We start from the raw sequence: 22,744 nt of genomic DNA on the forward strand, positions 1-22,744 counted from the left end.
GTCGGTTTGTTATCAAACAGTGTCGACCTTCAAATACCCAGTGGTGGCCGGGAAATGGTTTGAATGCCTCGACTTAACCTAAGTGTCGATGTTCGGCCAGGAAAATGCCAACGAAATGGCCTTCCTCACCGACAAGCTCCTCAAGGAGGGCTACATGGTCAAGCGCTCGCAAAACAAGAAGGTCTACACGCTGGTCAACTACAAGAAGCGCTGGTTCGTCCTCACCAGGAGGAGTCTCATCTACTACGACATGCAGAATGAGAGTGTGAGTATAAGAGGCCCCTTTTGGCCCCCAATTGTAAGCTGGTGTACCGACAAATTCACTTAGTAATTTGCAGAAAAGTTGTTATCACAAAGTAAATCCTATTTTATTCATTTAATTACAAAAGCTACTTGTTAGTACTTACGAAGAAAAGTATCAAACTCTAATAGGTCGTTTAACATTTGGAAAATAAAGTGTTCGTCTCAATAGGATGGCAGTTTTTGCACAGTAATCCAATTCTATGATCACCCCTAAATAGGGGTGGTTCCCACCCCCAGGTTGCGCACGCCACAGGGTGGGACAGCAGATCGCGAGTCCATTGCTTTTCGTGCGTTAAAATCGCGATTTTGGGGGTTTTACAACTGGTATGTAACCGTTAATTATGTGCGTGCTTGAAATAACTCGTCTTTATTTTTGCATGAGTATAATAAACCGTTTTTTTTTTGGGCGATTTTATGAGATAACGGAGGCTGGATGATGATAAAGTACGATAATCGATTCGGGTCGCAATTTTACACCCTCTTTGTTTATTTAGAAGTCGGTTCTATTAAAAGACTGGCACAGATGTTGACCTGTGTTTTATTTCGAGGTCTCTTAGTTAGTTATCCCTTTTAAAACAGGAATTCGCAATTGATATTTCTCGACTTTTAACAGAGCATGATTGAATTATACTGTTTGGCTAAATTAATGTTAGTCATTGCAGCGTTTTGTTAGAGCGGTTAATTTACTTTCTTCCTTTGCCGTTTTTTTATAAAGATTTAAATCATTGTTGCTGATTCAACGGCCCGTGGAGATTCCCTCCACATCCGCTCAACTATTACCAGATTGCTTGGGAAAATCGCGTTTGATAAAAATATCTTGTCGCTTCCGGAATTTTTAACCAAAACAATTTGTTTAATGGATTTTTGCCACTTAATTTGCATAATCCATATTTTGTTTCATAATTTATTACGTAAATACAAGAGTCTGGCGTGACTTCATATCATTTTTCTTTCGGGGATTTTTTCAATTCTCTCTCAATTAAGAAGTAAAGTAAGGATTTTTTTCTCCTATTAATAATTGTTTTTCCAGAAACGTAAAGAAAAGGGCCGAATTGATTTGAACTCGGTCTACTGCATCGAGCCGGCCGTGCTTTCAGCAACCCCTGAAGAGACGGGCATCCAGGGTGACTTCTACCCCTTTCAAATTGGCTATGTCTCCGATGACCACTACATCCTCTATCTCGTTGCTGTGAAAGACTGCGAACGCTCCGACTGGATCCAAGCATTAAGAAAAGGTAAATACAAATTTCATCGCCGGTTAAACAGAGCGTTATAGATTTGTTGGTTGTTGTCGGAAAGAAATGGTTTAATTTCTTCCAGCCTGTGCGAATAATTTCTACGTTCGAAATTTCCATCATTCCGGATTCTGGAACGGTAAGAAGTGGACCTGTTGCCAGAAGAATTTCAAAGGGAACGAAGGCTGCAAGACTTGCACTAGTTGGCTACAGGACGAAATCAAAGACGAGGACAACTCGAGTGAGTTATAATTATAACGGGAGCGTTATCATATCACACAATGGAATGAATATTTTGCGGCCTGAATTTTTCACATCGGGAAAGGAAGTTTTGAACGGTTTTGCGATAAATCACGCAATGGCGACTCATTAAGTTAACATATTTTATCAGCTGGTTAAGAGCCCACGAGCCGCCACTGGAGTCATGCTTAATTAAGTGTTTAGGTTGCGGTCGGCGTAATTTCGCAAATCGGTTGTATTACGCGAAATTTTTCACATGTGTGCATCCAACCGGCGTGTGGAAACAATTCCGATAGCAAAAAACCCTATTTAGAATCATTGAATCGTGCCAAATTTTCAATTAAAAGGTTGTCGACCTTGTTGTCTCCCACACCGCCCCCCAAAAAAAAACACCTAATCAGTTTTAGCTTCGTGGCAGAAATGTGCATCGATCGTCTTTTATTCGCCCTATCCTTCAGGATTTTTACGTTTTTTCGTCGTTCAGGTGCGTTCGTTCTTCCTCCCACATAACAGTCGCACATGCGTCGAAGAGGAGGAGGAGTAGAGTCCATCTCATCATCAACAACAACAAGTCATGCTTGACCGGTGTGTGGCGCAATCGTTTTGTTTTAGAGTGCTGTGTGTGGGGTTCTTGCACTTGGTGGTGGTGGTGTCACAATGAATCTACTGAACGGCACGTCTATGAGAGTTTTCGGCGGTTGCCGGTGGGGTTTCTGGAATGCGACCGCAGGTTAATGCTTTTTTCTTCACACAAAGAGATGCAATTTCTAGGACGGATGATTGGTTCAATTGATTTTTATTCAAATTATGGCGTAATGGTTTTTATCCGAGATGATTAAAAAAATCGGCGTTTTTAATTGACACAAAGGGTTTAGTCTGCGGTCCGCCTCATCGATGTTAATCAATAATTAACTGTGATTAGGTGCGACCTTGAAAAAATGCACAAGACATTCCTCCTTGTAGTTTTGATCGGCCTTTGATTTTTCGCCCATTGTCGAATGCATTCAGTGACATAATTCCTGTCCATCGCCATATTTCTCCTACTTGTTAACAAACTTTCATTTTGTTGCTGCTGAAGCAGTCCGTTCATTGAATGCTATCCCTTGATCGGCCAAAGTCATTAACCCACATTTCAAACAACCCGTCATAGTTTTAACGACGTGTCAGCAACACACACCATGTGTGTCGCATTTGGTGTACATAACGTCACGAAAAAACCTTCCTGTCGCTTAAATTAATCCATTTCAATCGACATCCGATGAACGCATTCGAAAACCTGACGATCTAACGGTGAGGCAAGTTACCTTGGCACAAAGCAGTCTTCTTTCTATCTCCGCCATGTTTATTTGAAGAGAGTTTTGTGAGGTGCAACCACCTGTTACCAGGGGTTAAAATGCAGTTTGATATGTTGGTCAACGTGTTCCGGAGTGCCACTGGTATGTTGGCCAGTTTTTCGAGTGATTGGAAATTGGCAATTTTCGTAAATATGGCAAAGTGAACGGGAGTATCCTTGCCATTTGTTGCTGCGCATCTTCGGGTCACGATTTTGACTTTTTCGGTTTTTTTTCAAGGTGCACAGTCCAGTCCGATAATGCCAGGTGGTGCTACTCCAGGCACCCCTTCAACCAAGCAAAAGGAAAAGGCAATGGGACGGACTAAAGTCGTTGTGGCACTTTATAATTACAAAGCGATCGAAAGTGGGGATCTCTCCTTGGAGAAAAATCAGGAATACGAAGTTATCGATGATTCGCAAGAGCATTGGTGGAAAGTTAAAGATTCGAAAGGGTACAGTTTAGTTACCAACATCCTCCAGTTTATGTGATTATTTTTTTGCAGAAATATCGGATTCATTCCGAGTAATTACGTCAAAGAGAAAGAATTACTAGGATTACAACAATACGAGTAATTTATTGTAATTGTCGTAATTTGTATGTTACTAATTTTGTGTTTTAAGATGGTATGTTAATGATATGTCACGACAAAGATCCGAATCTCTGCTGAAACAAGAAGATAAGGAAGGTTGTTTTGTTGTGAGAAACTCCTCAACGAAAGGTCTCTACACTTTGTCTCTATACACCAAAATGTGAGTATTAACAGTCTTTAGATGAATTGAGATTAATTATTTTTCCAATAATTTTAGACCTCACCCCCATGTTAAACACTACCACATCAAGCAGAACTCTCGTGGCGAATTCTACTTATCGGAAAAGCACTGTTGTAATTCAATCCCTGACCTTATCAACTACCACAAACATAACAGTGGTGGTTTGGCTTCACGATTAAAAACTAGTCCTTGTGATAGGCCAGCGCCCGCAACGGCTGGACTTAGCCACGGTTCGTTGAAAAACACTCAGATTATCATTTTTTAATCGCAAAATTATAGACAAGTGGGAAATTGATCATAACGAATTGATGCTATTGGAGGAATTGGGTAGCGGACAGTTTGGAGTAGTCAGAAGGGGTAAATGGAGGGGTTCGATCGATGTCGCTGTGAAAATGATGAAAGAGGGGACGATGTCTGAGGATGATTTCATTGAGGAAGCAAAAGTCATGACGTAAGTGATTTTCGCGGGGTTTCCCCCCTGTGTGTCTGACAAATATCGGTATTACAGGAAACTGCAACATACGAATTTGGTGCAGTTGTACGGGGTGTGTAGCAAGAATCGGCCCATTTTCATCGTGACTGAATACATGAGGTATGGTTCATTGTTGAATCATTTACGACGACACGAGCAATCATTATCGATTAATCAAGGCTTGTTACTTGATATGTGTATTCAAGTATGTTGTTATGACAATGTTAGGGCCCCTCTGATTGGTCCAATTTTAGATTTGTAAAGGAATGGCCTACTTGGAGCGACACAATTACATACATCGTGACTTGGCCGCTCGTAATTGTCTAGTAGGTACTGAAAATATCGTAAAAGTGGCCGATTTTGGGCTGGCTAGGTACGTTTTGGACGATCAATATACATCATCAGGAGGGTCGAAATTCCCGATCAAGTGGGCACCGCCTGAAGTATTAAATTATACGAGGTTTTCCTCCAAATCGGACGTTTGGGCTTACGGTAAATCCCCCATTTTAAACGAATCAAAATCAAGGACAGGATTGTAGGTGTGTTAATGTGGGAGGTGTTCACGTGCGGGAAAATGCCCTACGGTAGATTAAAAAATTCCGAAGTTGTGGAGCGTGTCCAGAAAGGCCTAATTTTGGAAAAGCCGAAAGCGTGCTACAAGGAGGTCTACGATGTGAGTATTGATTTTTTTATTATTTCTAGCACTGTTTCTATAATGTTTTGCATGAAATATTTTGCGCTAATTTGCAGATAATGAGGAAATGTTGGAGTCATTTACCGGAAAACCGGCCGTCTTTCCGCGTTTTAAAGGAGCAATTGGTCAGCGCATCGCAAGGTATTCTGGTCGATTGACTGGCGCAATTGGTTTGCGAGTCGGTGTCAAAGAGCTCAACTTCGACGTCTTCATGTGATCTTTGTTGCAATTACGAACAAACCTGGATCGGAATCTGCGAGACTCTCAGACGAGAGGCGCGCAAAGCCAAACAATAAAGACTCTCTTAGCTTTTTATATCGAAAAAAAAATTGAGACGAAAAGCTGGTTATTTATTTAGTCCTTTTAATCGTGCTTTAAAGAGTCGGCGGGATTATGTTAGGTTTTGTGATATTCGTTTTAGTTTAGTGACGATAGAGAGCGTATATAACCTTGATAAGCCAGTCGTTTGTGATCTGTAGGAATACCAAGTTTATGTATTTAATCAAAGTATTGTTGCATTTATTATAAGACTTTATTGTGTAAAACGCGTTACTCGACGCACAATGAATTGGCATTTGACTGTTAGTTACTTAAAGAAATCTATGGTAATTGTGATAGATTGGGCTAGACAATTAAACAATCATTTCCGTTACTTTTTATTCCAAAAGAAAAACACGAAACGCCTGTACGACTAGGATTTGTATCAATTTTTTTATACAATTTTTTACCTACTACCGACTATATCCATGATATAACTGTGTTCAGTTTGTAATGCTGTGTATTTTAGTAAATAAATCATATTAATTTAAAAAATGCGCGTCTCTAAGCCCGTCACAGCAGGCGGGTGATTCACCTCACCCACTATTTCAATCCTATTGACTCTAACCATGGTCCTAGGCGTCCTATAAAAATTAATCCTCATGTACTGTTTCCTCCTCTTCTTCCTGAAGTGAGTTTTGGTGTGCGAGACATTCTTCTCAATGACAGTAGCCTCCACCCTCACAAGGCCCCTCTGGACAAGAGGGCGCCCAATCAGCGTAAAATCACTAGCCCCAACTAGTAAAACCTTGTCAAGGCTAATTTTATCGCCAGCATCTGGGGGCCAATAACCCTCCACTATGAAGACATCCCCTTCTGTTATTTTGACTTGTTTCCCGGCCACGTGGACCACCGCAAACAGGCGCCCCTGTTTTTTTTCCGCCACTTGTCGGTTAACATTATCAATAACGCCTGAAATGTGGTGTTATTGGGGGCAAAGTGCGGTCAGGGACTTTACCTTGGTAGGTTTTGCGGTCTTCTTGTGCGTCCACTATTTCATACGGCGTGGGCACGTTTGAGTAAAATTTCGAAGTAACGCTTGGTAGAATAGACAAAAGGGGGGTTTTTACGTAGTTACACGTGTTAATTCGGGGGAGATTTGCAAAAATTCGACGCACTACCCCCGCCATTTTCCGAGGTTAAGTTTTTGACAATTGACAGGTGACAACATCAACAGGCGTTCAGTGTTTTGGAAGTTGAAAAATAGAAATGAGAAGTGTTTAAAGTGTTTGGAGAGTTATGTTGAGGTTTTTCACGTTCCGTCATGGCTATATTCACTTGGACGGTGCTTATTTAGGTAGGTGCCACACTTTTACGTCTCATTATAACGCCGCATTATTTCCAGCAGACAGCGAGACTTTTATGGTTTGTTACGCGTTCCGGTTTAGAATTGTATGCAAATTCAGTTTTCAATTTTTGGAAAATTTCGGCACGCATGCGCAATGTGACACGGCCCTTAATAACAATTAAACAACATTAAAGTTTTTACGTCCTTGTCCTTGTAAACACTTGTAAAACTCGCCTAAGCACATAAAACTCGTCCAGTAATTAACTGGTTGGTGTCAAAGGTGAGGCTTTAATTTTTCGAAAGTTTGCCAGCGCCCAAATGGGCCAATCACGCCACGGCGGTGAATTTGAATCAAGCCACGCCCCTGTGGTGGGGGTGAGTGGCGTTTTCACTACTCAAAATCCGGAAATTAAAGGTGTGACAACGTGCAATCAATTGCGTGTGGGTGACGCCTAGAACATGAAACAAAAGTTTTATTTGAAAAAGGATGACATTTCTTGGGGAGCGGCCCCATCAAGGCGCGGTCGAACGCAATATTACGTGCCCCAGTTAAAATTGTAATTTTTATCGCTCGTATTATTGTTTCATTTTCCTCGTAAAGTTAGTAACACACAGCTTTATCGGCTAATTCTTATCGTAATTAGAGAGATAAGTCCAAGATGAGTTGACAAAGTTGGTTTCAAACGCAGGTACGGTATTTGTTGCGAATGAAATATGGGGCGAGTGGTTTTTTATTGTTATCAATATCGATCATCACCTTTTCTTGCGAAATGTCGGATACGGATCGTTAAAATCACCACTGAAAGGTCGAATTTCCAGGGGTTGGGGTGTCCTCACCCAGTTAGTTAGTCCTTGGTCGGTGGACGTTGCAGGTGGGCTTTGTAGTTCCGCAGTGATATTAGGAAAATGATAGTTATCAGGGTGTTTACAACCCTTACGTCAACAACCCCATAAAAATTAATTAATAAACCCACTTGTAAATCTTTCATGCGTTATCGATTATTTCGGGAATTATTCATACTTTAATCAGGCTTGAGCCTGGTCTAGGATTTTTATGCGGATTGCAGTTGTCAGTTCAGTGTGTTAAAAGATGCGTAAAATTGAATATGTGCTTGTTCAGGGTGGCCTCTGAGGGGAGTTCACGAGACGGATGCCAGCTCAGAACATAGAACTCGGACGTCTTTCAGCAAGTCCCGAAGCAGCGGCCCCAGGTACCTATCTCCCATTCTCCCCCCGAATCCACGTTTTATTTCTTTAAAAATCGAAGCGCTGTAAATATTATTTGGCGGTTACTAGCGGTGGGCGTAATAATTCCATTTGAAAATTCGAAAATTTTCCGATTTTCGCGTTGCCGTGGAAATGGAGCACGCGCTTCGCCCTCGGTCGATATCTGCTGGTGGCGTGGCCGTGCGAAAATGTCGCTTTTCTCGTTAAAATTTCGGAAAATGTGAGAACAATGGAATTGTATAATTTGATACGCGGCCGGTTGTTTCATCGTAAGTTTCCTATGTGAGAATGAGCGGGTTTTTAACCATACGTTTTGTTTCATTGGAGATGAAGAAGATGGAACAGCATCGTCGTCGGCTTTGGATCGCGAAACCGAAGCTGGGGATGTGCATGCACCCACCGATGATCGTGTGATTTTTATCAATCGAGCACAACCACCGGTACCAAAGTTTGTAAACAATAGAATTTCGACTGCTAAATATAGGTATGATGCTCAAATGAAACGTAATTATAGTGATTGTGTGTTTGTAGTATTCTACGTTTCATTCCGTTGTTCCTTTTTGAACAGTTTCGGAGATGGGCGAATATTTTTTTTCTTATGATTGCCCTATTGCAACAAATACCGGACGTGTCTCCGACTGGACGCTACACCACACTAGTGCCTCTTATTTTCATTCTTTCAGTGTCAGCTATCAAGGAGATAATCGAAGACATCGTAAGTCGTTTCGTTAACTTTCTAGGCCGTTTTTTGGCCATGAGCCATTTGAATCATTTTTATTAGCAAGGTTTATACTAAAAGTATATCTCAACTATGTTATTATTATTTATTTAATTATTATTCATCTGAATAATTAAGCTTGTGGATAAAATAGTGTATGTTATTCGGCTTCGCCCCTTAATAATCAATTGACAATTGGCAGAAACGACACCGAGCTGACGACGAAACCAACCACCGCAAAATCGAAGTTCTAAGAGGCGAAAATTGGATTTCCGTCCGCTGGATGGACGTCATAGTCGGCGATATCGTCAAAGTCCTCAACAATACATTTTTTCCCGCAGATCTCGTCCTTTTATCGTCTAGGTTAGCCCCACTTTTCTCTTACTCAAGCAATAATAATTTTTTGCAGCGAACCACAAGGCATGAGTTTTATCGAAACGGCGAATCTGGACGGCGAAACCAACCTAAAAATCCGCCAAGCCCTTCCAAGCACAGCTAAACTAACGGCAATTAACGACCTTAAAAGTCTCTCGGGGACGATCGAATGCGAACCACCCAATAAACATTTATACGAATTTAACGGCGTTCTCAAAGAGACCAATAAAATTGCGGAGCCTTTAGGACCCGACCAGATTTTATTACGTGGCGCTATGTTACGTAACACTTCGTGGATCTTCGGCATTGTTATATACACCGGACATGAGACCAAACTTATGAGAAACTCAACCACGGCCCCCTTGAAACGCTCAAGTGTGGACAAACTAACCAACATCCAGATTTTGCTACTTTTCGCCATTTTATTCATCATGTGTCTAGTCAGCGCCATCTTTAACGTGATTTGGAACAACAACAACAAGAGTGCGAATAGTTACATTGGTGGTGAAGCCAATTCGACCCAAAATTTCGCCTACAATCTCCTCACTTTCCTGATTCTTTTCAATAATCTTATCCCGATTTCGTTGCAAGTCACACTTGAAGTTGTGCGTTTTATCCAAGCCATTTTTATCAACATGGACATTAAAATGTATCACGCTGAAAGTGACACACCGGCAATGGCACGCACTTCAAACCTGAACGAAGAGCTCGGACAGGTCAAGTATATTTTTTCCGATAAAACTGGTACTTTGACTCGGAACGTGATGGAGTTTAAGAGGTGTGCCATAGGGCATGATGTGTACGATTCGCGTGCTGATAGTCCAGAGGACGCTCTCATAGTCCAACATTTGAGGCAAGACCACAAAAATGCCCCACTAATCAAAGAATTGCTCGTGTTATTGTCAGTCTGTCATACGGTAATTCCGGAAAAAATGCCCGATGGTAGTATAGTCTACCATGCAGCTTCGCCCGACGAACGGGCTCTTGTTTACGGTGCTTGCCGTTTCGGTTACGTTTTCCAAAGCCGAACGCCCAATTATGTGGAAATCGACGCTTTGGGGGTAACAGAACGTTACGAAATTCTATCAGTTTTGGAATTCTCCTCGGCCAGGAAACGCATGTCGGTCATAGTTAAAGACCCGTCCGGTAAAATAAAACTCTTCTGCAAGGGGGCTGACACCGTGATTTATGAGCGTCTTGATGCTTCTGGGCGTGAACATGGCGAGTTGCTTCTCCAACATTTGGAAAGTTTTGCCACAGAAGGGTTACGAACGTTGTGTTGTGCTGTAGCAGAATTGAAAAAGTCCGAGTATGAGGACTGGAAACAGTTGTATCATAAGGCGACGATTTCGATGCAACATCGCGAAGAAAAGATTGAAGAAGCGGCGAATTTGATTGAGAGGAAGTTGAAGTTGATTGGAGCCACGGCTATTGAGGATAAGTTGCAAGATGGGGTGCCGGAAGCGATAGCGACGCTGTTGAAGGCGGATATAAATATATGGGTCCTGACAGGGGATAAGCAAGAGACGGCGATCAATATCGGGTATTCGTGTCGGCTGTTGTCACATGGGATGCAGCATATTATTCTGAACGAGGAAGGTTTGGACGTAAGTGCCTTAAAGCCTTAACAAATATATCCGTTCACGATTCTTTTAAATTCTCAGCAGGCGTAGATATATTTTTGTTAGGTTGGCCTCAGGTCCTGTCAGGTACTGTCTTTATGACGTTGTCTTGTCAAAAATTCGCTGTGCTGTCAGTTCATGTCGAAAATAATTTCTGTTGATAAGAAAGTGTGCATCAAAAGATGCTTTGAAGGATGCAAGAAAGACAGACCCGACTTTTTTAACTAATGATAATGAGTAGAATAACAATAAAACCGTATTCATTTATTTATTTAAAAAACGAAGCAAACTGGCAACAGTCCTTGGTTGTCATCAATTATAACCCAAAATAAATTTCTTATGACAACTCACAGTAGTCAAATAAAATGTCAGATTTTCATAGACAGTCCGAATTTAAAACAATCGTGAACGGTTAATTGCTATGGTTTGAGTTGATAATATTTTCAAAACTGTCCTTCACTTTCCCTGTTTTTGCATATAACATAATAAAGAAACGCACACTACTTAAAAATGATTGTTAAAAAACCTAAACAAGAGCAGAGCTAAAGTTACCCAGAACAAACAAAAATTTTTTACGAAATCTTGGTTATTCTCAAAAAATGAATTAAAACTACAGAAGAAAACAGAACTTCCAGCTAGTAGAAGTAGTAGTTATCTTGTAAATAAATAATTTGTTAATAAAAACCACCCATTTGTTCTTAATCTCTGTGTGTGAAAAATGGTGGAGGCGCCGGGTAACAAAAATAAAAATTAATGTTTAATTTTTTCCAGAGCACTCGCGAGTCAATTTTGCGCCACAACGCCGAACTGGGCGAGAACCTGCAGCGCCAGAACGAAATCGCGCTCATAATCGACGGCAAAACCCTGAAATACGCCCTGAGTTGCGAACTGCGCAACGACTTCCTCCAGCTCTGCATCTCGTGCAAGGTGGTCATCTGTTGCCGTGTTTCCCCGATGCAAAAAGCCGAAGTCGTCGAATACGTCACCAAATACACCAAAACCGTAACTCTGGCAATCGGAGATGGGGCAAACGACGTCGCAATGATCCAAAAAGCCCACGTTGGAGTGGGCATATCAGGTGCAGAGGGGCTTCAAGCCGCTTGCGCCTCCGACTACAGTATAGCACAATTCCGGTTTTTGTTACGTTTGTTGCTAGTGCACGGCGCGTGGAATTACTCGCGTATGTGCAAGTTGATTTTGTATAGTTTTTATAAAAATATCTGTCTTTATGTGATCGAGTTATGGTTTGCGATTTATTCCGGCTGGTCCGGGCAGATTTTGTTCGAACGGTGGTCGATCGGGTTGTATAATGTTTTGTTTACGGCTTTGCCACCGCTGGCAATGGGGCTGTTTGATAAAGCGTGCAGCGATGAAGTTATGATGACGCACCCGAAACTGTACAAACCGTCACAGAATGGACAATTGTTCAATGTTAAGGTTTTCTGGTTGTGGGTGGTTAATGGGATGATACATTCGGCGATTTTGTTCTGGCTGCCGTTACTGGTCTGCGAACATGATATTTTGTGGATGGCGGGGCAAGATGGGGGCTATCTGGTGGTCGGCAACTTTGTTTATACAGTAAGTCGCTATTTGTACGAACGTACTGAAATTTTGCCTACGTACGTAACAAATACTTAATAAATAAATGATCACTTTTTTGCAGTATGTGGTTATAACCGTGTGTTTGAAAGCCGGTTTGGTCACGAATTCGTGGACTTGGCTGACGCATTGCGCCATCTGGGGTTCGATCGTACTTTGGTTTCTCTTCGTCACCATCTACAGTTTGTTTTGGCCGACTGTACCATTTGGGAGTGTTATGACCGGGATGTACTTAATGTTATTCAGCACTGCCGTCTTCTGGTTAGGAATGTTCCTTATACCGATAATTGCCATCATTCCAGATTTTCTCGTCAAAGTGTAAGTACGAAAAATGTGACATTGTTGGTGTTAGTTAACCCTTTGTAGTTGCCCCTTCTCCGTTTTTAAGCCCAAGAAGTGGTGTCCTTGTCCCATGTAAACCCATCCCTATTTTTGTTCCCCTGAGCTACATAATGTTTTTTCCAGTGTGCAAGGAACAGTTTTTAAATCCCTAACCGACGCAGTTCGTGAAGGCGAAATTCGCAAAACCGGGACCGATGTATACCGCGGCGAATCGAAAAATTCGTAAGTATCTAGAGGGTTGGTGTGCACGTGTTGCTATCGCCGGTTGTTTTTTCTGTTTTGTTTCTTGTGCACGCTAGGCACTTGAGGTTTTTTTTTGAACAATTACAACTTGTTTTGTGGTGTGATTATTGGGTAATTAGTACGGAAAACTACTAGGAGGCGAAACGAGATACAAGCTGACTTTCTGTGGTTGTACGTCGTGTCGCTTCCTAACACTTAGTCGTCCGTATTAGTTAGAAATAGTTTTCTTTTCATGGCAGAACGGTTACTGGTATCAGATGGAAACCGAACGCTGTGACTCCGGGTGAAGCACTTCGAGCATAAATCATGCATGGATCATCTAACCTCATCCAAGAATTAACTTTAGTTTGGAATTGTTCAAAAAAAAAACAGATACGTACAAAAAACGCACAATTGGATTTATTTTTGATACTCGACATTTGTAACTAGTTGAATAAATGTGTTATTAATTTGTTGTGTTTCTATGCGCCAATTGGTAATTAACTGGTTGTCTGTTGCAAGAACAATGCATGCACTGGAACAGATCGCAATATGTAAGTACCTCGCATGTGTGTCGTTTAGAGCACGTAACCGCACTCGCTTCGACTAACATTAGCATGCAGTCGCTGTAAGTAGGCCAGAAGCGTTAGTTACAATGGTTGCAGACTGTCCGAGACTGCCCGTTTGCTGAAGAACGTGTTTTCGCGACGGACGCCCCGGATCGATCTAGAAGTCGAGCTGTCACGTGAGTATCACCCCATTTCACGCCGGCTTCTAACTCACTTCACATTAATTTTTGCGCGCACTCGGCTTCGCCTCGTCCTTAATGCTTGTTTTTGCCAGATGGGTTTGCGTTTTCGCAAGAAGAGGGCGGCGCCGTGTCCCAAACGGCCGTCATCAGAGCCTACGACACCAACATTCCCAAGCCGGACGGGATGTAGTAGGAGCCAAAATGTGTGCTTTTCTAGCTTGTAAGTCTTGTCTCGTTTAACAGGGGATAGCTTTCAGTGTCGTGCCAAACGAGCCGATTTTTTTGGGGTAATTAAAGTGTGTCAAATTATTACAATCACTGTCTAGACGAGTTTAGTTGAGTAAGTCACTCTGTCACGTGCCTTTCTGAATTTCATTCATTTAGTGATAACACTTCACTGGAGAGACTTATTTAGAAATAGGACAGAAATCAAATATTTTCGGCGAGGTTTTTTTCTACTAACTTCTAGTCTCGAAGGTTTGTATCGGTTTTTATTGTTAGAGTGGACGGACTGGATTTTCTTTTCGGCCTAAACAACCAAGTGATCTCTCCAGTCTGACTTACAGTGGGCCCAAATAAGCATTTCTCGGTTAATTGGGCGAAAAATCTTATCACGGACTCGCTGTACATTTCAAAATAGTTGTTGTAATTTTGAATCTATGTCTGTTATCCAATCCCAATTTTAACATTACTTAAAGTTGATATACGTTGCAAATTATTATACTTGAAATTGTCGGTTCCAAAAACCTCATTAGACGAAAAGGGGGCACTTCAAAGTGCATTTCGCATCTCAAAAAAATAAGTGGCACTATCTCGAGTTCGTTTTTTTAAAAATAATTAACAAAACTACATCACGCTATCATTTAACAAAAGTTAACGTATTAGCGAAATTTCAAAAAATTCGTAACTTACCTGTTAAATGCTTTGTTTGAAAACCAGCTTAAATAAGAATCAAAATAATTATGACTGTTTTAAAAATGTATAAGGACTGCATTGACGAAAAATAAACTTTTCAAAAATGTGAACTATGATTTATATTTAAAAAATACATTGTTATTACAGCAAAACAAATTAGTAACTGACTACACTGACTTTTAAATATTATCTTTTGTAATGAGTCGATAATTTGTTCATAAGTCGAAAACATAACACAACTTATTTTCTAAAAAAATAAACTGGGGAATGTACCTTTCATTTTTTTGTACACACTTTTTCGTCTAAAGTCGGTAAAATTTGTTGGACACGACGCAACGACAGTTACGTTTTTACGTTATTAAATTATTCATGTTAATGTTATATAAAGTGTATCCCAGAATTTATAATAAATGTATATTTATTTAACACAAAGACGCCTTTACTTCCACCTATTGTTCTTCAACAAGTAACTATTATTCTCAGTTTCGTGCAAATGAATCAAATCCTCGTCTATCAGCAGCTCAAAGTCACCTAGCGCCTCCTGACTCGGAATTTTATTCCAACGAACATCAGGTAGCCCAGATGGGGGCACAACAATCGAGAAAATATTATCCATGAGTTTGTGTTTCAAAATACGATCATTGGCCGTGGTTGAAGTTAGCGACGGTGAGGCATTTACCTAAAAAATTGCAATTTTTTCGCCACGCAATTTCGGTTTTGTTACTTCAATAAGCCACGGTTTGAGCTTGTTGTCAATGATGATGTCGTAGCCGTAGCATTCGAAACAGTGTCGATCGGTGGCAATCACCGGAGCTACAGCTTTGAGTGAATGAATGATTAACCAACTGATTTGGTCAAAAAGACGCTCAGTCACTTGCTTCCCTCGTGTGCTCTCCAAATGGAGCCGCAAGTTTTGCACACTTAACTTGCCACCATGAAGCGAGTTGTACTCACCCTTGAAACAACCAATCAATTGATTTGGGGGCACTTGGGATTAATTACCCCATGTTTTTGTACGGACACATTCGTCAAATGGACGTACATATTGTCGAGCTCTGCCACACTTGAGTCGTATTTGACGGTGCAAAAGCGGCAGAAACCCAACCGGAACTGGTACGCTTTCAAGGGACGGAAAGACGTAACAAGGACGTAAAGGCGCAAGTCGAATTTTTTGCCGCCGATTAGGAGAGGATTATCGATGTATCTGCAAGGATAATTGCCACACTGTTCCCTTCTTAGGAGTCTTACTTGGAAATGACGTAGCTCTCTTTGGTGAGTTGCTGCTGGAAGGGGCTTTTGGCCTCGCGTGACCAGCGTTTGAGCTTTGATAATTTATTGATGAGAAAAATACCGGAGCCTTGCGATCGGCCACACGGTTTCATGATCCAAGTGCTCTGAGGCGCCTTTCTGTACTCTTCAACGAACATGTTATAGTCAGCTGGGAGCACGAAAGTTACAGGAATAAAATCAAGGTGGAGGTATTTTGAATCTCCACGTTCGGCCAAAACATTGCCTTCTTTTTCCAAATCGCGTCGGTAGCGCTTGATGTTTTTCACGAGCAAGTCTTTACGGGAGATTTCGTAATGATTGGGGAAATGATTGATTAATCTGAAATTATTCATGGGTGTTTTTTTTTCAAGTGAGGTCGAAAATTACTGATTATCGTGCATGCGGTATCCACTATCCACACTAAACAAACTCCTACAAGTCTGAGTCCCCGCCCAATAAATATTCCAATCATCTTCGGGCCCCACTTGTATCCAACCGCGTTTTTCACAGTTTGCCACAACGACACTTTTGTCGAGATCGGTGCAAAAAGTTATCCGCATTGTCACTGGAATTTAATAAACGGATGACGGTTTTTCGATGTCTTTATTGATCAAACTTATTACTATGGAAATCTATACAAAAAAATTCTACTAAATGCTAAACCAGCCCGGCATGTTGGGTCGCTCTTTGTTTTTCTCGAGGAATTGTTTGAAACCCTCTTTGGATTGCTTAATAGTCGCCTCTTCCTCCTCTTTCGCTTTATTATCGACTGGGAAAAGGTCGGGAAAGACGAATTTCTCGTCCTTCGGCTTAAATGAGAAGCGAAGGCGTTAGATAATTATTTCAGTATTCTGCAGCTTTTTGTTAATTGTTATTATTTCAATCGAAAACAACAAAAAAATACTTTCAATTTCTCGAAACCAGTCCTTGAGACATACGTAAGAAGGTACAAAACAAACAATCATGCACTTGGATTACATATAAAAATTTGTAATAATCTATAAGCATTTATTTTTTTACACAATATTGTCACTGAAAAAATCAATTGCATTTTGTCGAATTGATTTCCGATTGCTTGAAAATTGCGTAATGATGGAAATTACCCAACGACCTTGAATGCTTTATCGCGATAATTGGTGACCTTCATGACAGTCCCCACTCGTCTTCTAACCCTAATAACGAACTGTCATTTCCCAAAAATGGGTCATACGTTAAAATTGAACAACGGGCACGAAATTCCTATTGTGGGCTTAGGAACGTACAAGGTAGACCTTGATTATGTAATAGCCACAATAAATGATTTTTAGTCGCCCCCAGGTCAAGTCCAGGAGGCTGTCAAAGCTGCAATTACGTGTGGCTACCGTCACATCGACTGTGCCTGGTTTTACGAAAACGAGGCAGAAGTAGGTCAGGGGATTCACGCAAAAATCGCCGATGGTACAATCAAACGCGAGGATATTTTCATAACGAGCAAAGTAAAACACTTGGATCAAGCCAAATTATCGAGTTAATTAATTAATTTTTAGTTATGGAACAATTTCCATGCGAAAAACAGTGTGGTCCCCATGTTACGAGACTCCCTCAAGAAGCTAAATTTAGACTATGTCGATTTGTACCTAATCCACTGGCCTATGGGGTTCAAAGAGACCGCACCGACACTCCCTCCGGATTCTTCCGGGTACAGTGACGTCGATTACATCGAAACGTGGCAAGGGATGGAAGAATGTGTTAAACTAGGCCTAGCCAAAAGTATCGGTTTATCGAATTTCAACAGCGAACAAATCACCCGAATTCTCCAAAACTGCACAATCAAACCGGTGGTTAACCAAGTCGAGGTCAACCCCAACATCAACCAGAAAAAACTGATCAAATTTTGCAAAGACCGCGACATTGTGGTTGTCGGTTTTTGCCCCTTGGGACGAAGCAATTACGTCGGCCTGCGCCCCAATTTCCCCACCCCCACGATCCACGACCCCAAAGTCATCGAAATGGCGAAAAAATACAACAAAACGCCCGCACAAATCGTCTTAAACTATCTAGTTTCATTGGGGATTTCGGTCATTCCGAAATCGGTCACCCCGTCACGCATCGCCGAAAACATCGACATTTTCGACTTTCGGCTAGATACCGACGACATTGCGTATTTGGACGCGTGCAACAAGAATCAAAGATGCAGCCCCCAGAGCAACCACGCCGACCACAAATACTTCCCGTTCAAAATCGAATTTTAATAAACACTTACCAGAGTCACGTACGCGTATTTAATATCCTCGTCTTTCACCACGTAACCCTTGGCCGGGACGCGTCTCGTTGGCCCCAGAGCGATCCGAGTCCGCACATCAACCACCTTAATATTGTAGATTTTTTCTAAATAATTCCTAATGTCGTATTTGGTCATTTGCATCGAACATGAGAACTGGACGATGTTAGGCGGCTGTTCGTGCGTGGGGCGCACCAATTTGAGCCAAAAGTTGGGCAAGAAGACGCGCAACTGCGGGCCCCCTCTTTGATAAATGGGGTACCTAAGGGGCAAGACTCGCACTAGGGCTAACAATGTGCTCGAAAATTACCATCTTGTGGACATTCTCGCTCGATTTGTTGAGATATTTTTGAATTAAATGAGACTAAAGTTGAGGTTACGTTGACTATGGCGCGTGCTACCAACCTGACGCCCACAGAATAACAGGTTTTACAGAAACGCATCTGTCCTTGTCCGGATAGAGCGAAAGTGTCACTAGCACATCTATTGTTGCCAGCGCGTACTAAGCGTTATCGGCGGGCGATTTGAATTGCCCGTAGTTACTTTTCTTTTAAAGTTTGATTGCATTTTTCGTATTGTTTGTAAATATTCACAACAATAGTTGCTAATAACACTTTCTGATGTTAGACAACTATTGTTGCTGAATATTTACAAAGAATACGAAAAATAAAATATGAGAATAAATAAAGACAATAAACTTGTAATAAAAATTTATTATCACTAGTCAATATACACGATACGATAACTATAAACTAATGATTGATCCATCAAATTATTTATATTCCCACAATAAAAAAGTTCAAAAAAGCACACACACGAAAAAAACCACAAAACAGTACTAATTTCACATAAAACAAAGCCGAGGGCGAACACCAAACAAACCAAGCACAAAATGGCGATTTACACAATGGCAACTGTCACAGGTCCACTGTTAATTTCTGCCGATATTATAGGTAGCTTCGCTAAAATTGACTATACGTGTGTGCGACATCTGCGATAGCAAGCCGAACTACAGTCGATTTTGAATTTGGCGCCTATACTTGGCTTGGTGCATTTAGGTTTCACCACCCTGCTGACGCCGAAAATATTCCTACTTTTTTCAAAACTACAAAAACTTGCACTTGGAGAATTAAAATAATACAATCATTGTTGTGGAACAAATGCAAGAATGCGGGATTATTAAATTAAAAAACTAGTTATTTGATAAAAAACAGTTTATTCAAAAATCGCTGATGTACACTGACAAACAAACAGAATTGGCAAGAAACCAGGTCAGTGGTTTAGCTCGTAATTCGGGGTCCCTTTGTGACACTGAAGTTACGTGCCCAAAATGACACCTTAACGTCATAATCTCAATTTGCACACTACAAATTGAATTTCCTTAATCCTAACACAATTCCAGTTTAATGAGCCGTGATGATGATTGTGACTGCGACGTTTTGGAAACGAAACAGAAGCTCAAACACATCAAATGCAAAATTATTAAATTAATGAATGAACAACTATCCAAGTCGGAAAATTTCGTGGAGGATGAAATCAAGCGAAATGGGTGTTTTACCCGAGGGTTAGTTGTGGTTAAAAAGCTGCCAATTAATTGCGAGTTGTAGGTGTTGGTGGTCCTTGTGTTCCTCCAGGACGTGGCTGTACTTTTTAGGGTTTTTAACGATGATATTTGTAGCGGTTTTAATGGGGGCGTTTATGGGGGCCCGCATTTGCGGGAACGAGGCGGGGTCTTGCGATGATTATGGCGTATTTTAACACTTGTATACTATATTTTATCCGACACCTATTATAATTGGTTAAGGTGCAAATAAACAACCAGTTGGGTCGAAATGGCGTTTGATTTAAATAATCATATTACAATAAAACAATGAACGCAATTTTGGAAATAATCTTAAATAAAAAAAATACGAGTTTACTTCTCCTCACACCATTCGTTCTCCTTGCGCACTTGCTCCTCCTCGGAGGCTGTGAAGTCGTTCTTGATGTTGAAAGTCTTGCGGATCTCCTCGGGGGCCTTGCCCTTGATCATGTTGGCGACTGTCTTGCAAGTCACATCGAGCAGCCCCTTGATGTCCAGGTAATTCGCCGCCAGGATCAGCTCAAACAAAGTGCCTTGGTCCACTTTGAGAAAATCGGCGTCCCATGACGAAATATCATCCGTGCGTTTCTCCTTGTTCTCGTCGTCTTCGGGCGGTGGAGGATCATCTTTGTGATAAGTGGACCACTGGATAACTTTCTTCAAAATCGCCGAATTGACATTGGGGAGAGGCACCACTTCCTCTTCCTCCTCGTCCATCCCCAGGTCCTCCAGCATGGTCTTGATGGTCACTGAACATTTCGCGATCTCCACGTCCACCTCGAACGTTTCACCGTCGGAGGAACGCAGTTTAATATTCGGCATTTTTCACGGTTTTTCTTCGATGACAGAATATGACAATAGACGGCAATAATGGTGGATGACAGGTGTAACGCGCAAGCGTCCCCACACGGGCGCCAGATTCGAACCAATTGTTATAAACAAATTAATTCAAAACGAGTTATTGCAGCAAATACGCAATGACGCGGCAAAATTTTCATCAAAACACGTAGCGCGTTATTTGCCTCGGATAATGTAATATGGGAAGAGCCGCAATATAAAGCTTAATTGTGCGTTAAAATTGTTGCACTTGGTTTGCGCAAGACCCCGCTCTTGATTTAAAAGAGGTGGCCCAAGAATTTGGGAGCCAGATTGTCCGTCTTCACCGCCTGTCTCCAAGCCAAACAATGGTAAGTCTGTCTGAGTCGTCTTTTTTGATTTTCTCCTTATCACCCTCTTTCTTACACATTATTTTGAAATTTTTGCGATAACACTCTTTATTGCATAAAAACAACTAATTGTAACAATCTGACGCAACAATTGACCGAATCTTTATTACTTGAAAACTTCCAATTCTTATCTAACTTGACTTCTCAAGTGTTTTGGAGCAAAACACAAACAAATTGTTATCTGATTTTTAGGGTTCCACAACAATGAAAAAGTCCATTACGGACCACCGAATCACTTTGTTGTTATTCGTCAGCATTATTTTCCTATCTATTGAAATTACCCACGGGGCTTTGGTCAAAAACCCCAACTTGCTGAAAAAAAATCATTGCAGGTACTAATTACATAATATCAGGTTTATTTAATTAATTAATTATTTAAGGACACACATTTTTTCTCCCGTGTGCCGCGGGCAGCAAAAGCGAGACATTTTAAGCCGTCTCAGTGACGAGTACAGGTAGTCATTAAAACAATTAAAGTGCAAAAGTTTGATTCATTTGTTAGGGTGCCAGCCCTGGATTCCGATTTTTCGGGGATTGACCGGTCCCGCGATTTCCCTACAATCCTTAACAGTCCGAGTCTTTTCGGGGAACTACTGAAAAAAGCCATAGAATCGTCCCCCGAGTTCGATCCCGAAAATAGCAATTATCTGAAGTGAGGAGAATAATAAAAGACAGGCCGGACAGTATTACCCCAGTATTCCTATTTATTTATTTATTGGATAAAAATAAAATATAAAAACTATGTTCGAGTTTTATTTCTAATCAGAAAATTTGGTGGAGGAATCTTTTGGAATACTCGTAAGTTGCAAAAAGAGTGGCAGTGGATGGAATAGTCCGAACTAACGTTGGAGTCAACCCGTTATAAAGCTGTCTGAAGCCTTCCCGCCTCGATATTTGCAAAATCATTGCAACCATATTCATTTTACTATTAGTGACTTGAATCCGACTTTTGGCCACATCGACTGGATAAGTCAACGTCCAGAAAGACATGCCCCCCAAAGCCCCCGCCACCATTGTCTTAAACAAGCCTATATCGTCCTTGGACTCCCCCGGACGCGCTAGCAAAGTCCTAGTCCCTAAATCACACAGTTACCAACTTGCCGAAGGGCCCATGGCTTCGCAATTAAGTTGGCAACATGAAAACTACGTAACTGTTTTCAAATCACTCAACGGTACCTGAGCACTGCCAACTTAATTTCGAAGTCACGGGTCACTCGATGATTTTACCTTCATAAGTCCCAAAAAAGAAAAAATACCCCGGCATTTCCCTAACTAACGTGGGCACAAGCCCGTGAAAAAACCCCAAAGGCCCTTCGGTCTTCAATATTTGCGCTGCCAGCTTCATGGGCCCCACTCTGACCACTTTGAACCCTTGCATTTCTTGCTGTTTTTGCGTCTCAAACATCGCTTGGAGCTTACATTTGAGAAGTTCCGTGGGGCAAATCGCCACCGAAGAGAAAAACGAGGCCAAAAAACCCGCTGTGGCATTTTGCATCATGCTTAGATCAGCCACGTGTTCGGTATAACTAACTTTTTGAATAAATTTCTGGCAAAAGCCGTAACAAAGAAACAAAACGGAATTTTCGGTAATATTTGCCGCCAAAGCCGGGACTGTACCGGCATACAAACCGCGATAAATTCCATCTGCGCGTAACGTTTTCATGAAACAATCAATCATGTTGTTGTATAAGCTTGGAAACGTCTGCATTTTTACCTTGACGGTGTCCAGGGGCTGGCCGACGTAAACCAACGCGATGCCCCCTTGAAAAACACTTTTTTCGGGTTCAAATCCCCTAACACGTGATAATTACCCAAAAAACCGGCCGTGAAATCAATGATTCCGTCTTTAGCATGGTTGTCCCTCTTAGATTCGGACATTTCTTCAGCATGGCATGTGAAGTACTGATAACAATTAACTTATCCGATAAAACCGTGATTGTTTTGATCGAGAGGTTATGTCACGTGTGCTTCAAACCCTGACC

General features: G+C 41.4%; 9 protein-coding genes across 36 annotated transcripts; 4 read left to right on the top strand and 5 right to left on the bottom strand.

Annotated features, from left to right (window-relative positions):
- The first annotated feature begins 88 nt into the window (after positions 1-88).
- Btk (Bruton tyrosine kinase) lies at positions 89-5,861 on the top strand. 3 transcript variants are annotated; one of them, XM_008193465.3, is made up of 12 exons: positions 89-265; positions 1,334-1,538; positions 1,624-1,779; positions 3,350-3,563; positions 3,615-3,680; positions 3,733-3,861; positions 3,919-4,112; positions 4,162-4,333; positions 4,391-4,559; positions 4,609-4,846; positions 4,894-5,027; positions 5,105-5,861. In XM_008193465.3, exons 1-12 carry the CDS (start codon positions 89-91, stop codon positions 5,204-5,206), a joined length of 1,956 nt encoding a protein of 651 aa, XP_008191687.1. In that variant the 3' UTR covers positions 5,207-5,861. The 3 variants fall into 3 exon arrangements, with proteins under 3 accessions (XP_008191687.1, XP_008191689.1, XP_008191690.1); XM_008193467.3 differs by lacking the exons at positions 89-265; positions 1,334-1,538; positions 1,624-1,779 and adding an exon at positions 2,370-2,508; XM_008193468.3 differs by lacking the exons at positions 89-265; positions 1,334-1,538; positions 1,624-1,779 and adding an exon at positions 2,538-3,214.
- Positions 5,692-6,496, bottom strand: mRpL21 (mitochondrial ribosomal protein L21). The gene is made up of 2 exons (XM_969342.4): positions 6,325-6,496; positions 5,692-6,278 (listed from the first exon to the last, which is right to left on the bottom strand). The coding sequence occupies exons 1-2, from the start codon at positions 6,494-6,496 to the stop codon at positions 5,854-5,856; spliced, it is 597 nt and encodes a 198-aa protein (XP_974435.1). The 3' UTR covers positions 5,692-5,853.
- A 25-nt stretch (positions 6,497-6,521) lies between these two features.
- On the top strand, positions 6,522-14,857 carry ATP8A (ATPase 8A). Of its 26 annotated transcripts, none has more exons than XM_015978881.2 (13): positions 6,522-6,663; positions 6,715-6,731; positions 7,775-7,865; positions 8,209-8,365; positions 8,413-8,596; positions 8,802-8,962; positions 9,009-10,581; positions 11,368-12,174; positions 12,260-12,513; positions 12,562-12,609; positions 12,661-12,759; positions 13,425-13,504; positions 13,603-14,857. In XM_015978881.2, the coding sequence occupies exons 3-13, from the start codon at positions 7,805-7,807 to the stop codon at positions 13,698-13,700; spliced, it is 3,522 nt and encodes a 1,173-aa protein (XP_015834367.1). In that variant the 5' UTR covers positions 6,522-6,663; positions 6,715-6,731; positions 7,775-7,804; the 3' UTR covers positions 13,701-14,857. The 26 variants fall into 26 exon arrangements, 24 of the variants coding, with proteins under 24 accessions (XP_015834367.1, XP_015834376.1, XP_064214810.1 ...); XM_015978890.2 differs by having other exon boundaries at positions 8,215-8,365; XR_010335337.1 differs by lacking the exon at positions 6,715-6,731 and adding an exon at positions 13,282-13,313 and having other exon boundaries at positions 6,523-6,663; positions 13,603-13,744.
- On the bottom strand, positions 14,826-16,254 carry TTLL1B (Tubulin tyrosine ligase-like 1B). The gene is made up of 5 exons (XM_969381.4): positions 16,082-16,254; positions 15,674-16,033; positions 15,428-15,629; positions 15,150-15,380; positions 14,826-15,104 (listed from the first exon to the last, which is right to left on the bottom strand). The coding sequence occupies exons 1-5, from the start codon at positions 16,252-16,254 to the stop codon at positions 14,865-14,867; spliced, it is 1,206 nt and encodes a 401-aa protein (XP_974474.1). The 3' UTR covers positions 14,826-14,864.
- A 24-nt stretch (positions 16,255-16,278) lies between these two features.
- Positions 16,279-18,370, bottom strand: mRpL23 (mitochondrial ribosomal protein L23). The gene is made up of 3 exons (XM_001815700.4): positions 18,265-18,370; positions 17,937-18,216; positions 16,279-16,503 (listed from the first exon to the last, which is right to left on the bottom strand). Exons 1-3 carry the CDS (start codon positions 18,276-18,278, stop codon positions 16,345-16,347), a joined length of 453 nt encoding a protein of 150 aa, XP_001815752.1. The 5' UTR covers positions 18,279-18,370; the 3' UTR covers positions 16,279-16,344.
- Positions 16,546-17,944, top strand: LOC663348 (1,5-anhydro-D-fructose reductase). The gene is made up of 3 exons (XM_969400.5): positions 16,546-16,959; positions 17,002-17,169; positions 17,221-17,944. The coding sequence occupies exons 1-3, from the start codon at positions 16,840-16,842 to the stop codon at positions 17,923-17,925; spliced, it is 993 nt and encodes a 330-aa protein (XP_974493.2). The 5' UTR covers positions 16,546-16,839; the 3' UTR covers positions 17,926-17,944.
- A 1,406-nt stretch (positions 18,371-19,776) lies between the features above and the next one.
- SkpA (SKP1-related A) lies at positions 19,777-20,436 on the bottom strand. Its single transcript, XM_969431.5, has one exon. The coding sequence runs from the start codon at positions 20,356-20,358 to the stop codon at positions 19,870-19,872; it is 489 nt and encodes a 162-aa protein (XP_974524.1). The 5' UTR covers positions 20,359-20,436; the 3' UTR covers positions 19,777-19,869.
- Positions 20,437-20,525: 89 nt separating this feature from the next.
- LOC103312555 (uncharacterized) lies at positions 20,526-21,504 on the top strand. Its single transcript, XM_008193470.3, has 4 exons — positions 20,526-20,723; positions 20,955-21,094; positions 21,143-21,217; positions 21,265-21,504. The coding sequence occupies exons 1-4, from the start codon at positions 20,721-20,723 to the stop codon at positions 21,416-21,418; spliced, it is 372 nt and encodes a 123-aa protein (XP_008191692.1). The 5' UTR covers positions 20,526-20,720; the 3' UTR covers positions 21,419-21,504.
- LOC663416 (uncharacterized protein) lies at positions 21,442-22,714 on the bottom strand. Its single transcript, XM_969462.5, has 3 exons — positions 22,574-22,714; positions 21,990-22,523; positions 21,442-21,838 (listed from the first exon to the last, which is right to left on the bottom strand). Exons 1-3 carry the CDS (start codon positions 22,638-22,640, stop codon positions 21,525-21,527), a joined length of 915 nt encoding a protein of 304 aa, XP_974555.1. The 5' UTR covers positions 22,641-22,714; the 3' UTR covers positions 21,442-21,524.
- Between the last annotated feature and the right edge of the window lie 30 nt (positions 22,715-22,744).

This window comes from Tribolium castaneum, chromosome 9 (assembly GCF_031307605.1).
Source record: "Tribolium castaneum strain GA2 chromosome 9, icTriCast1.1, whole genome shotgun sequence".
In the NCBI taxonomy this organism is placed as follows: domain Eukaryota; kingdom Metazoa; phylum Arthropoda; class Insecta; order Coleoptera; family Tenebrionidae; genus Tribolium; species Tribolium castaneum.

Excerpts from the sequence above, each read along its gene's own strand:
- Btk (XM_008193465.3), top strand. The coding sequence starts at position 89 with ATGTTCGGCCAGGAAAATGCCAACGAAATGGCCTTCCTCACCGACAAG. Across the intron at positions 1,780-3,349 it reads CAAAGACGAGGACAACTCGA|GTGCACAGTCCAGTCCGATA; the intron begins GTGAGTTATAAT and ends TTTTTTTTCAAG. Across the intron at positions 4,334-4,390 it reads GAGGAAGCAAAAGTCATGAC|GAAACTGCAACATACGAATT; the intron begins GTAAGTGATTTT and ends TCGGTATTACAG.
- mRpL21 (XM_969342.4), bottom strand. The coding sequence starts at position 6,496 with ATGGCGGGGGTAGTGCGTCGAATTTTTGCAAATCTCCCCCGAATTAAC. Across the intron at positions 6,279-6,324 it reads AGACCGCAAAACCTACCAAG|GCGTTATTGATAATGTTAAC; the intron begins GTAAAGTCCCTG and ends ACCACATTTCAG.
- ATP8A (XM_015978881.2), top strand. The coding sequence starts at position 7,805 with ATGCCAGCTCAGAACATAGAACTCGGACGTCTTTCAGCAAGTCCCGAA. Across the intron at positions 12,175-12,259 it reads TCGGCAACTTTGTTTATACA|TATGTGGTTATAACCGTGTG; the intron begins GTAAGTCGCTAT and ends ACTTTTTTGCAG. Across the intron at positions 12,514-12,561 it reads CCAGATTTTCTCGTCAAAGT|TTGCCCCTTCTCCGTTTTTA; the intron begins GTAAGTACGAAA and ends AACCCTTTGTAG.
- TTLL1B (XM_969381.4), bottom strand. The coding sequence starts at position 16,254 with ATGCGGATAACTTTTTGCACCGATCTCGACAAAAGTGTCGTTGTGGCA. Across the intron at positions 15,630-15,673 it reads GAGAGCTACGTCATTTCCAA|ATACATCGATAATCCTCTCC; the intron begins GTAAGACTCCTA and ends TTATCCTTGCAG. Across the intron at positions 15,381-15,427 it reads TGTCCGTACAAAAACATGGG|GGTGAGTACAACTCGCTTCA; the intron begins GTAATTAATCCC and ends GGTTGTTTCAAG.
- LOC663348 (XM_969400.5), top strand. The coding sequence starts at position 16,840 with ATGACAGTCCCCACTCGTCTTCTAACCCTAATAACGAACTGTCATTTC. Across the intron at positions 16,960-17,001 it reads TGGGCTTAGGAACGTACAAG|TCGCCCCCAGGTCAAGTCCA; the intron begins GTAGACCTTGAT and ends AATGATTTTTAG. Across the intron at positions 17,170-17,220 it reads ATATTTTCATAACGAGCAAA|TTATGGAACAATTTCCATGC; the intron begins GTAAAACACTTG and ends ATTAATTTTTAG.
- mRpL23 (XM_001815700.4), bottom strand. Across the intron at positions 16,504-17,936 it reads AATACGCGTACGTGACTCTG|CCGAAGGACGAGAAATTCGT; the intron begins GTAAGTGTTTAT and ends TTCTCATTTAAG.
- SkpA (XM_969431.5), bottom strand. The coding sequence starts at position 20,358 with ATGCCGAATATTAAACTGCGTTCCTCCGACGGTGAAACGTTCGAGGTG.
- LOC103312555 (XM_008193470.3), top strand. Across the intron at positions 21,095-21,142 it reads CTGAAAAAAAATCATTGCAG|GACACACATTTTTTCTCCCG; the intron begins GTACTAATTACA and ends TAATTATTTAAG. Across the intron at positions 21,218-21,264 it reads CGTCTCAGTGACGAGTACAG|GGTGCCAGCCCTGGATTCCG; the intron begins GTAGTCATTAAA and ends TTCATTTGTTAG.
- LOC663416 (XM_969462.5), bottom strand. The coding sequence starts at position 22,640 with ATGTCCGAATCTAAGAGGGACAACCATGCTAAAGACGGAATCATTGAT. Across the intron at positions 22,524-22,573 it reads TTTCACGGCCGGTTTTTTGG|GGGGCATCGCGTTGGTTTAC; the intron begins GTAATTATCACG and ends GTGTTTTTCAAG. Across the intron at positions 21,839-21,989 it reads CTTTTTTGGGACTTATGAAG|GGACTAGGACTTTGCTAGCG; the intron begins GTAAAATCATCG and ends TGTGTGATTTAG.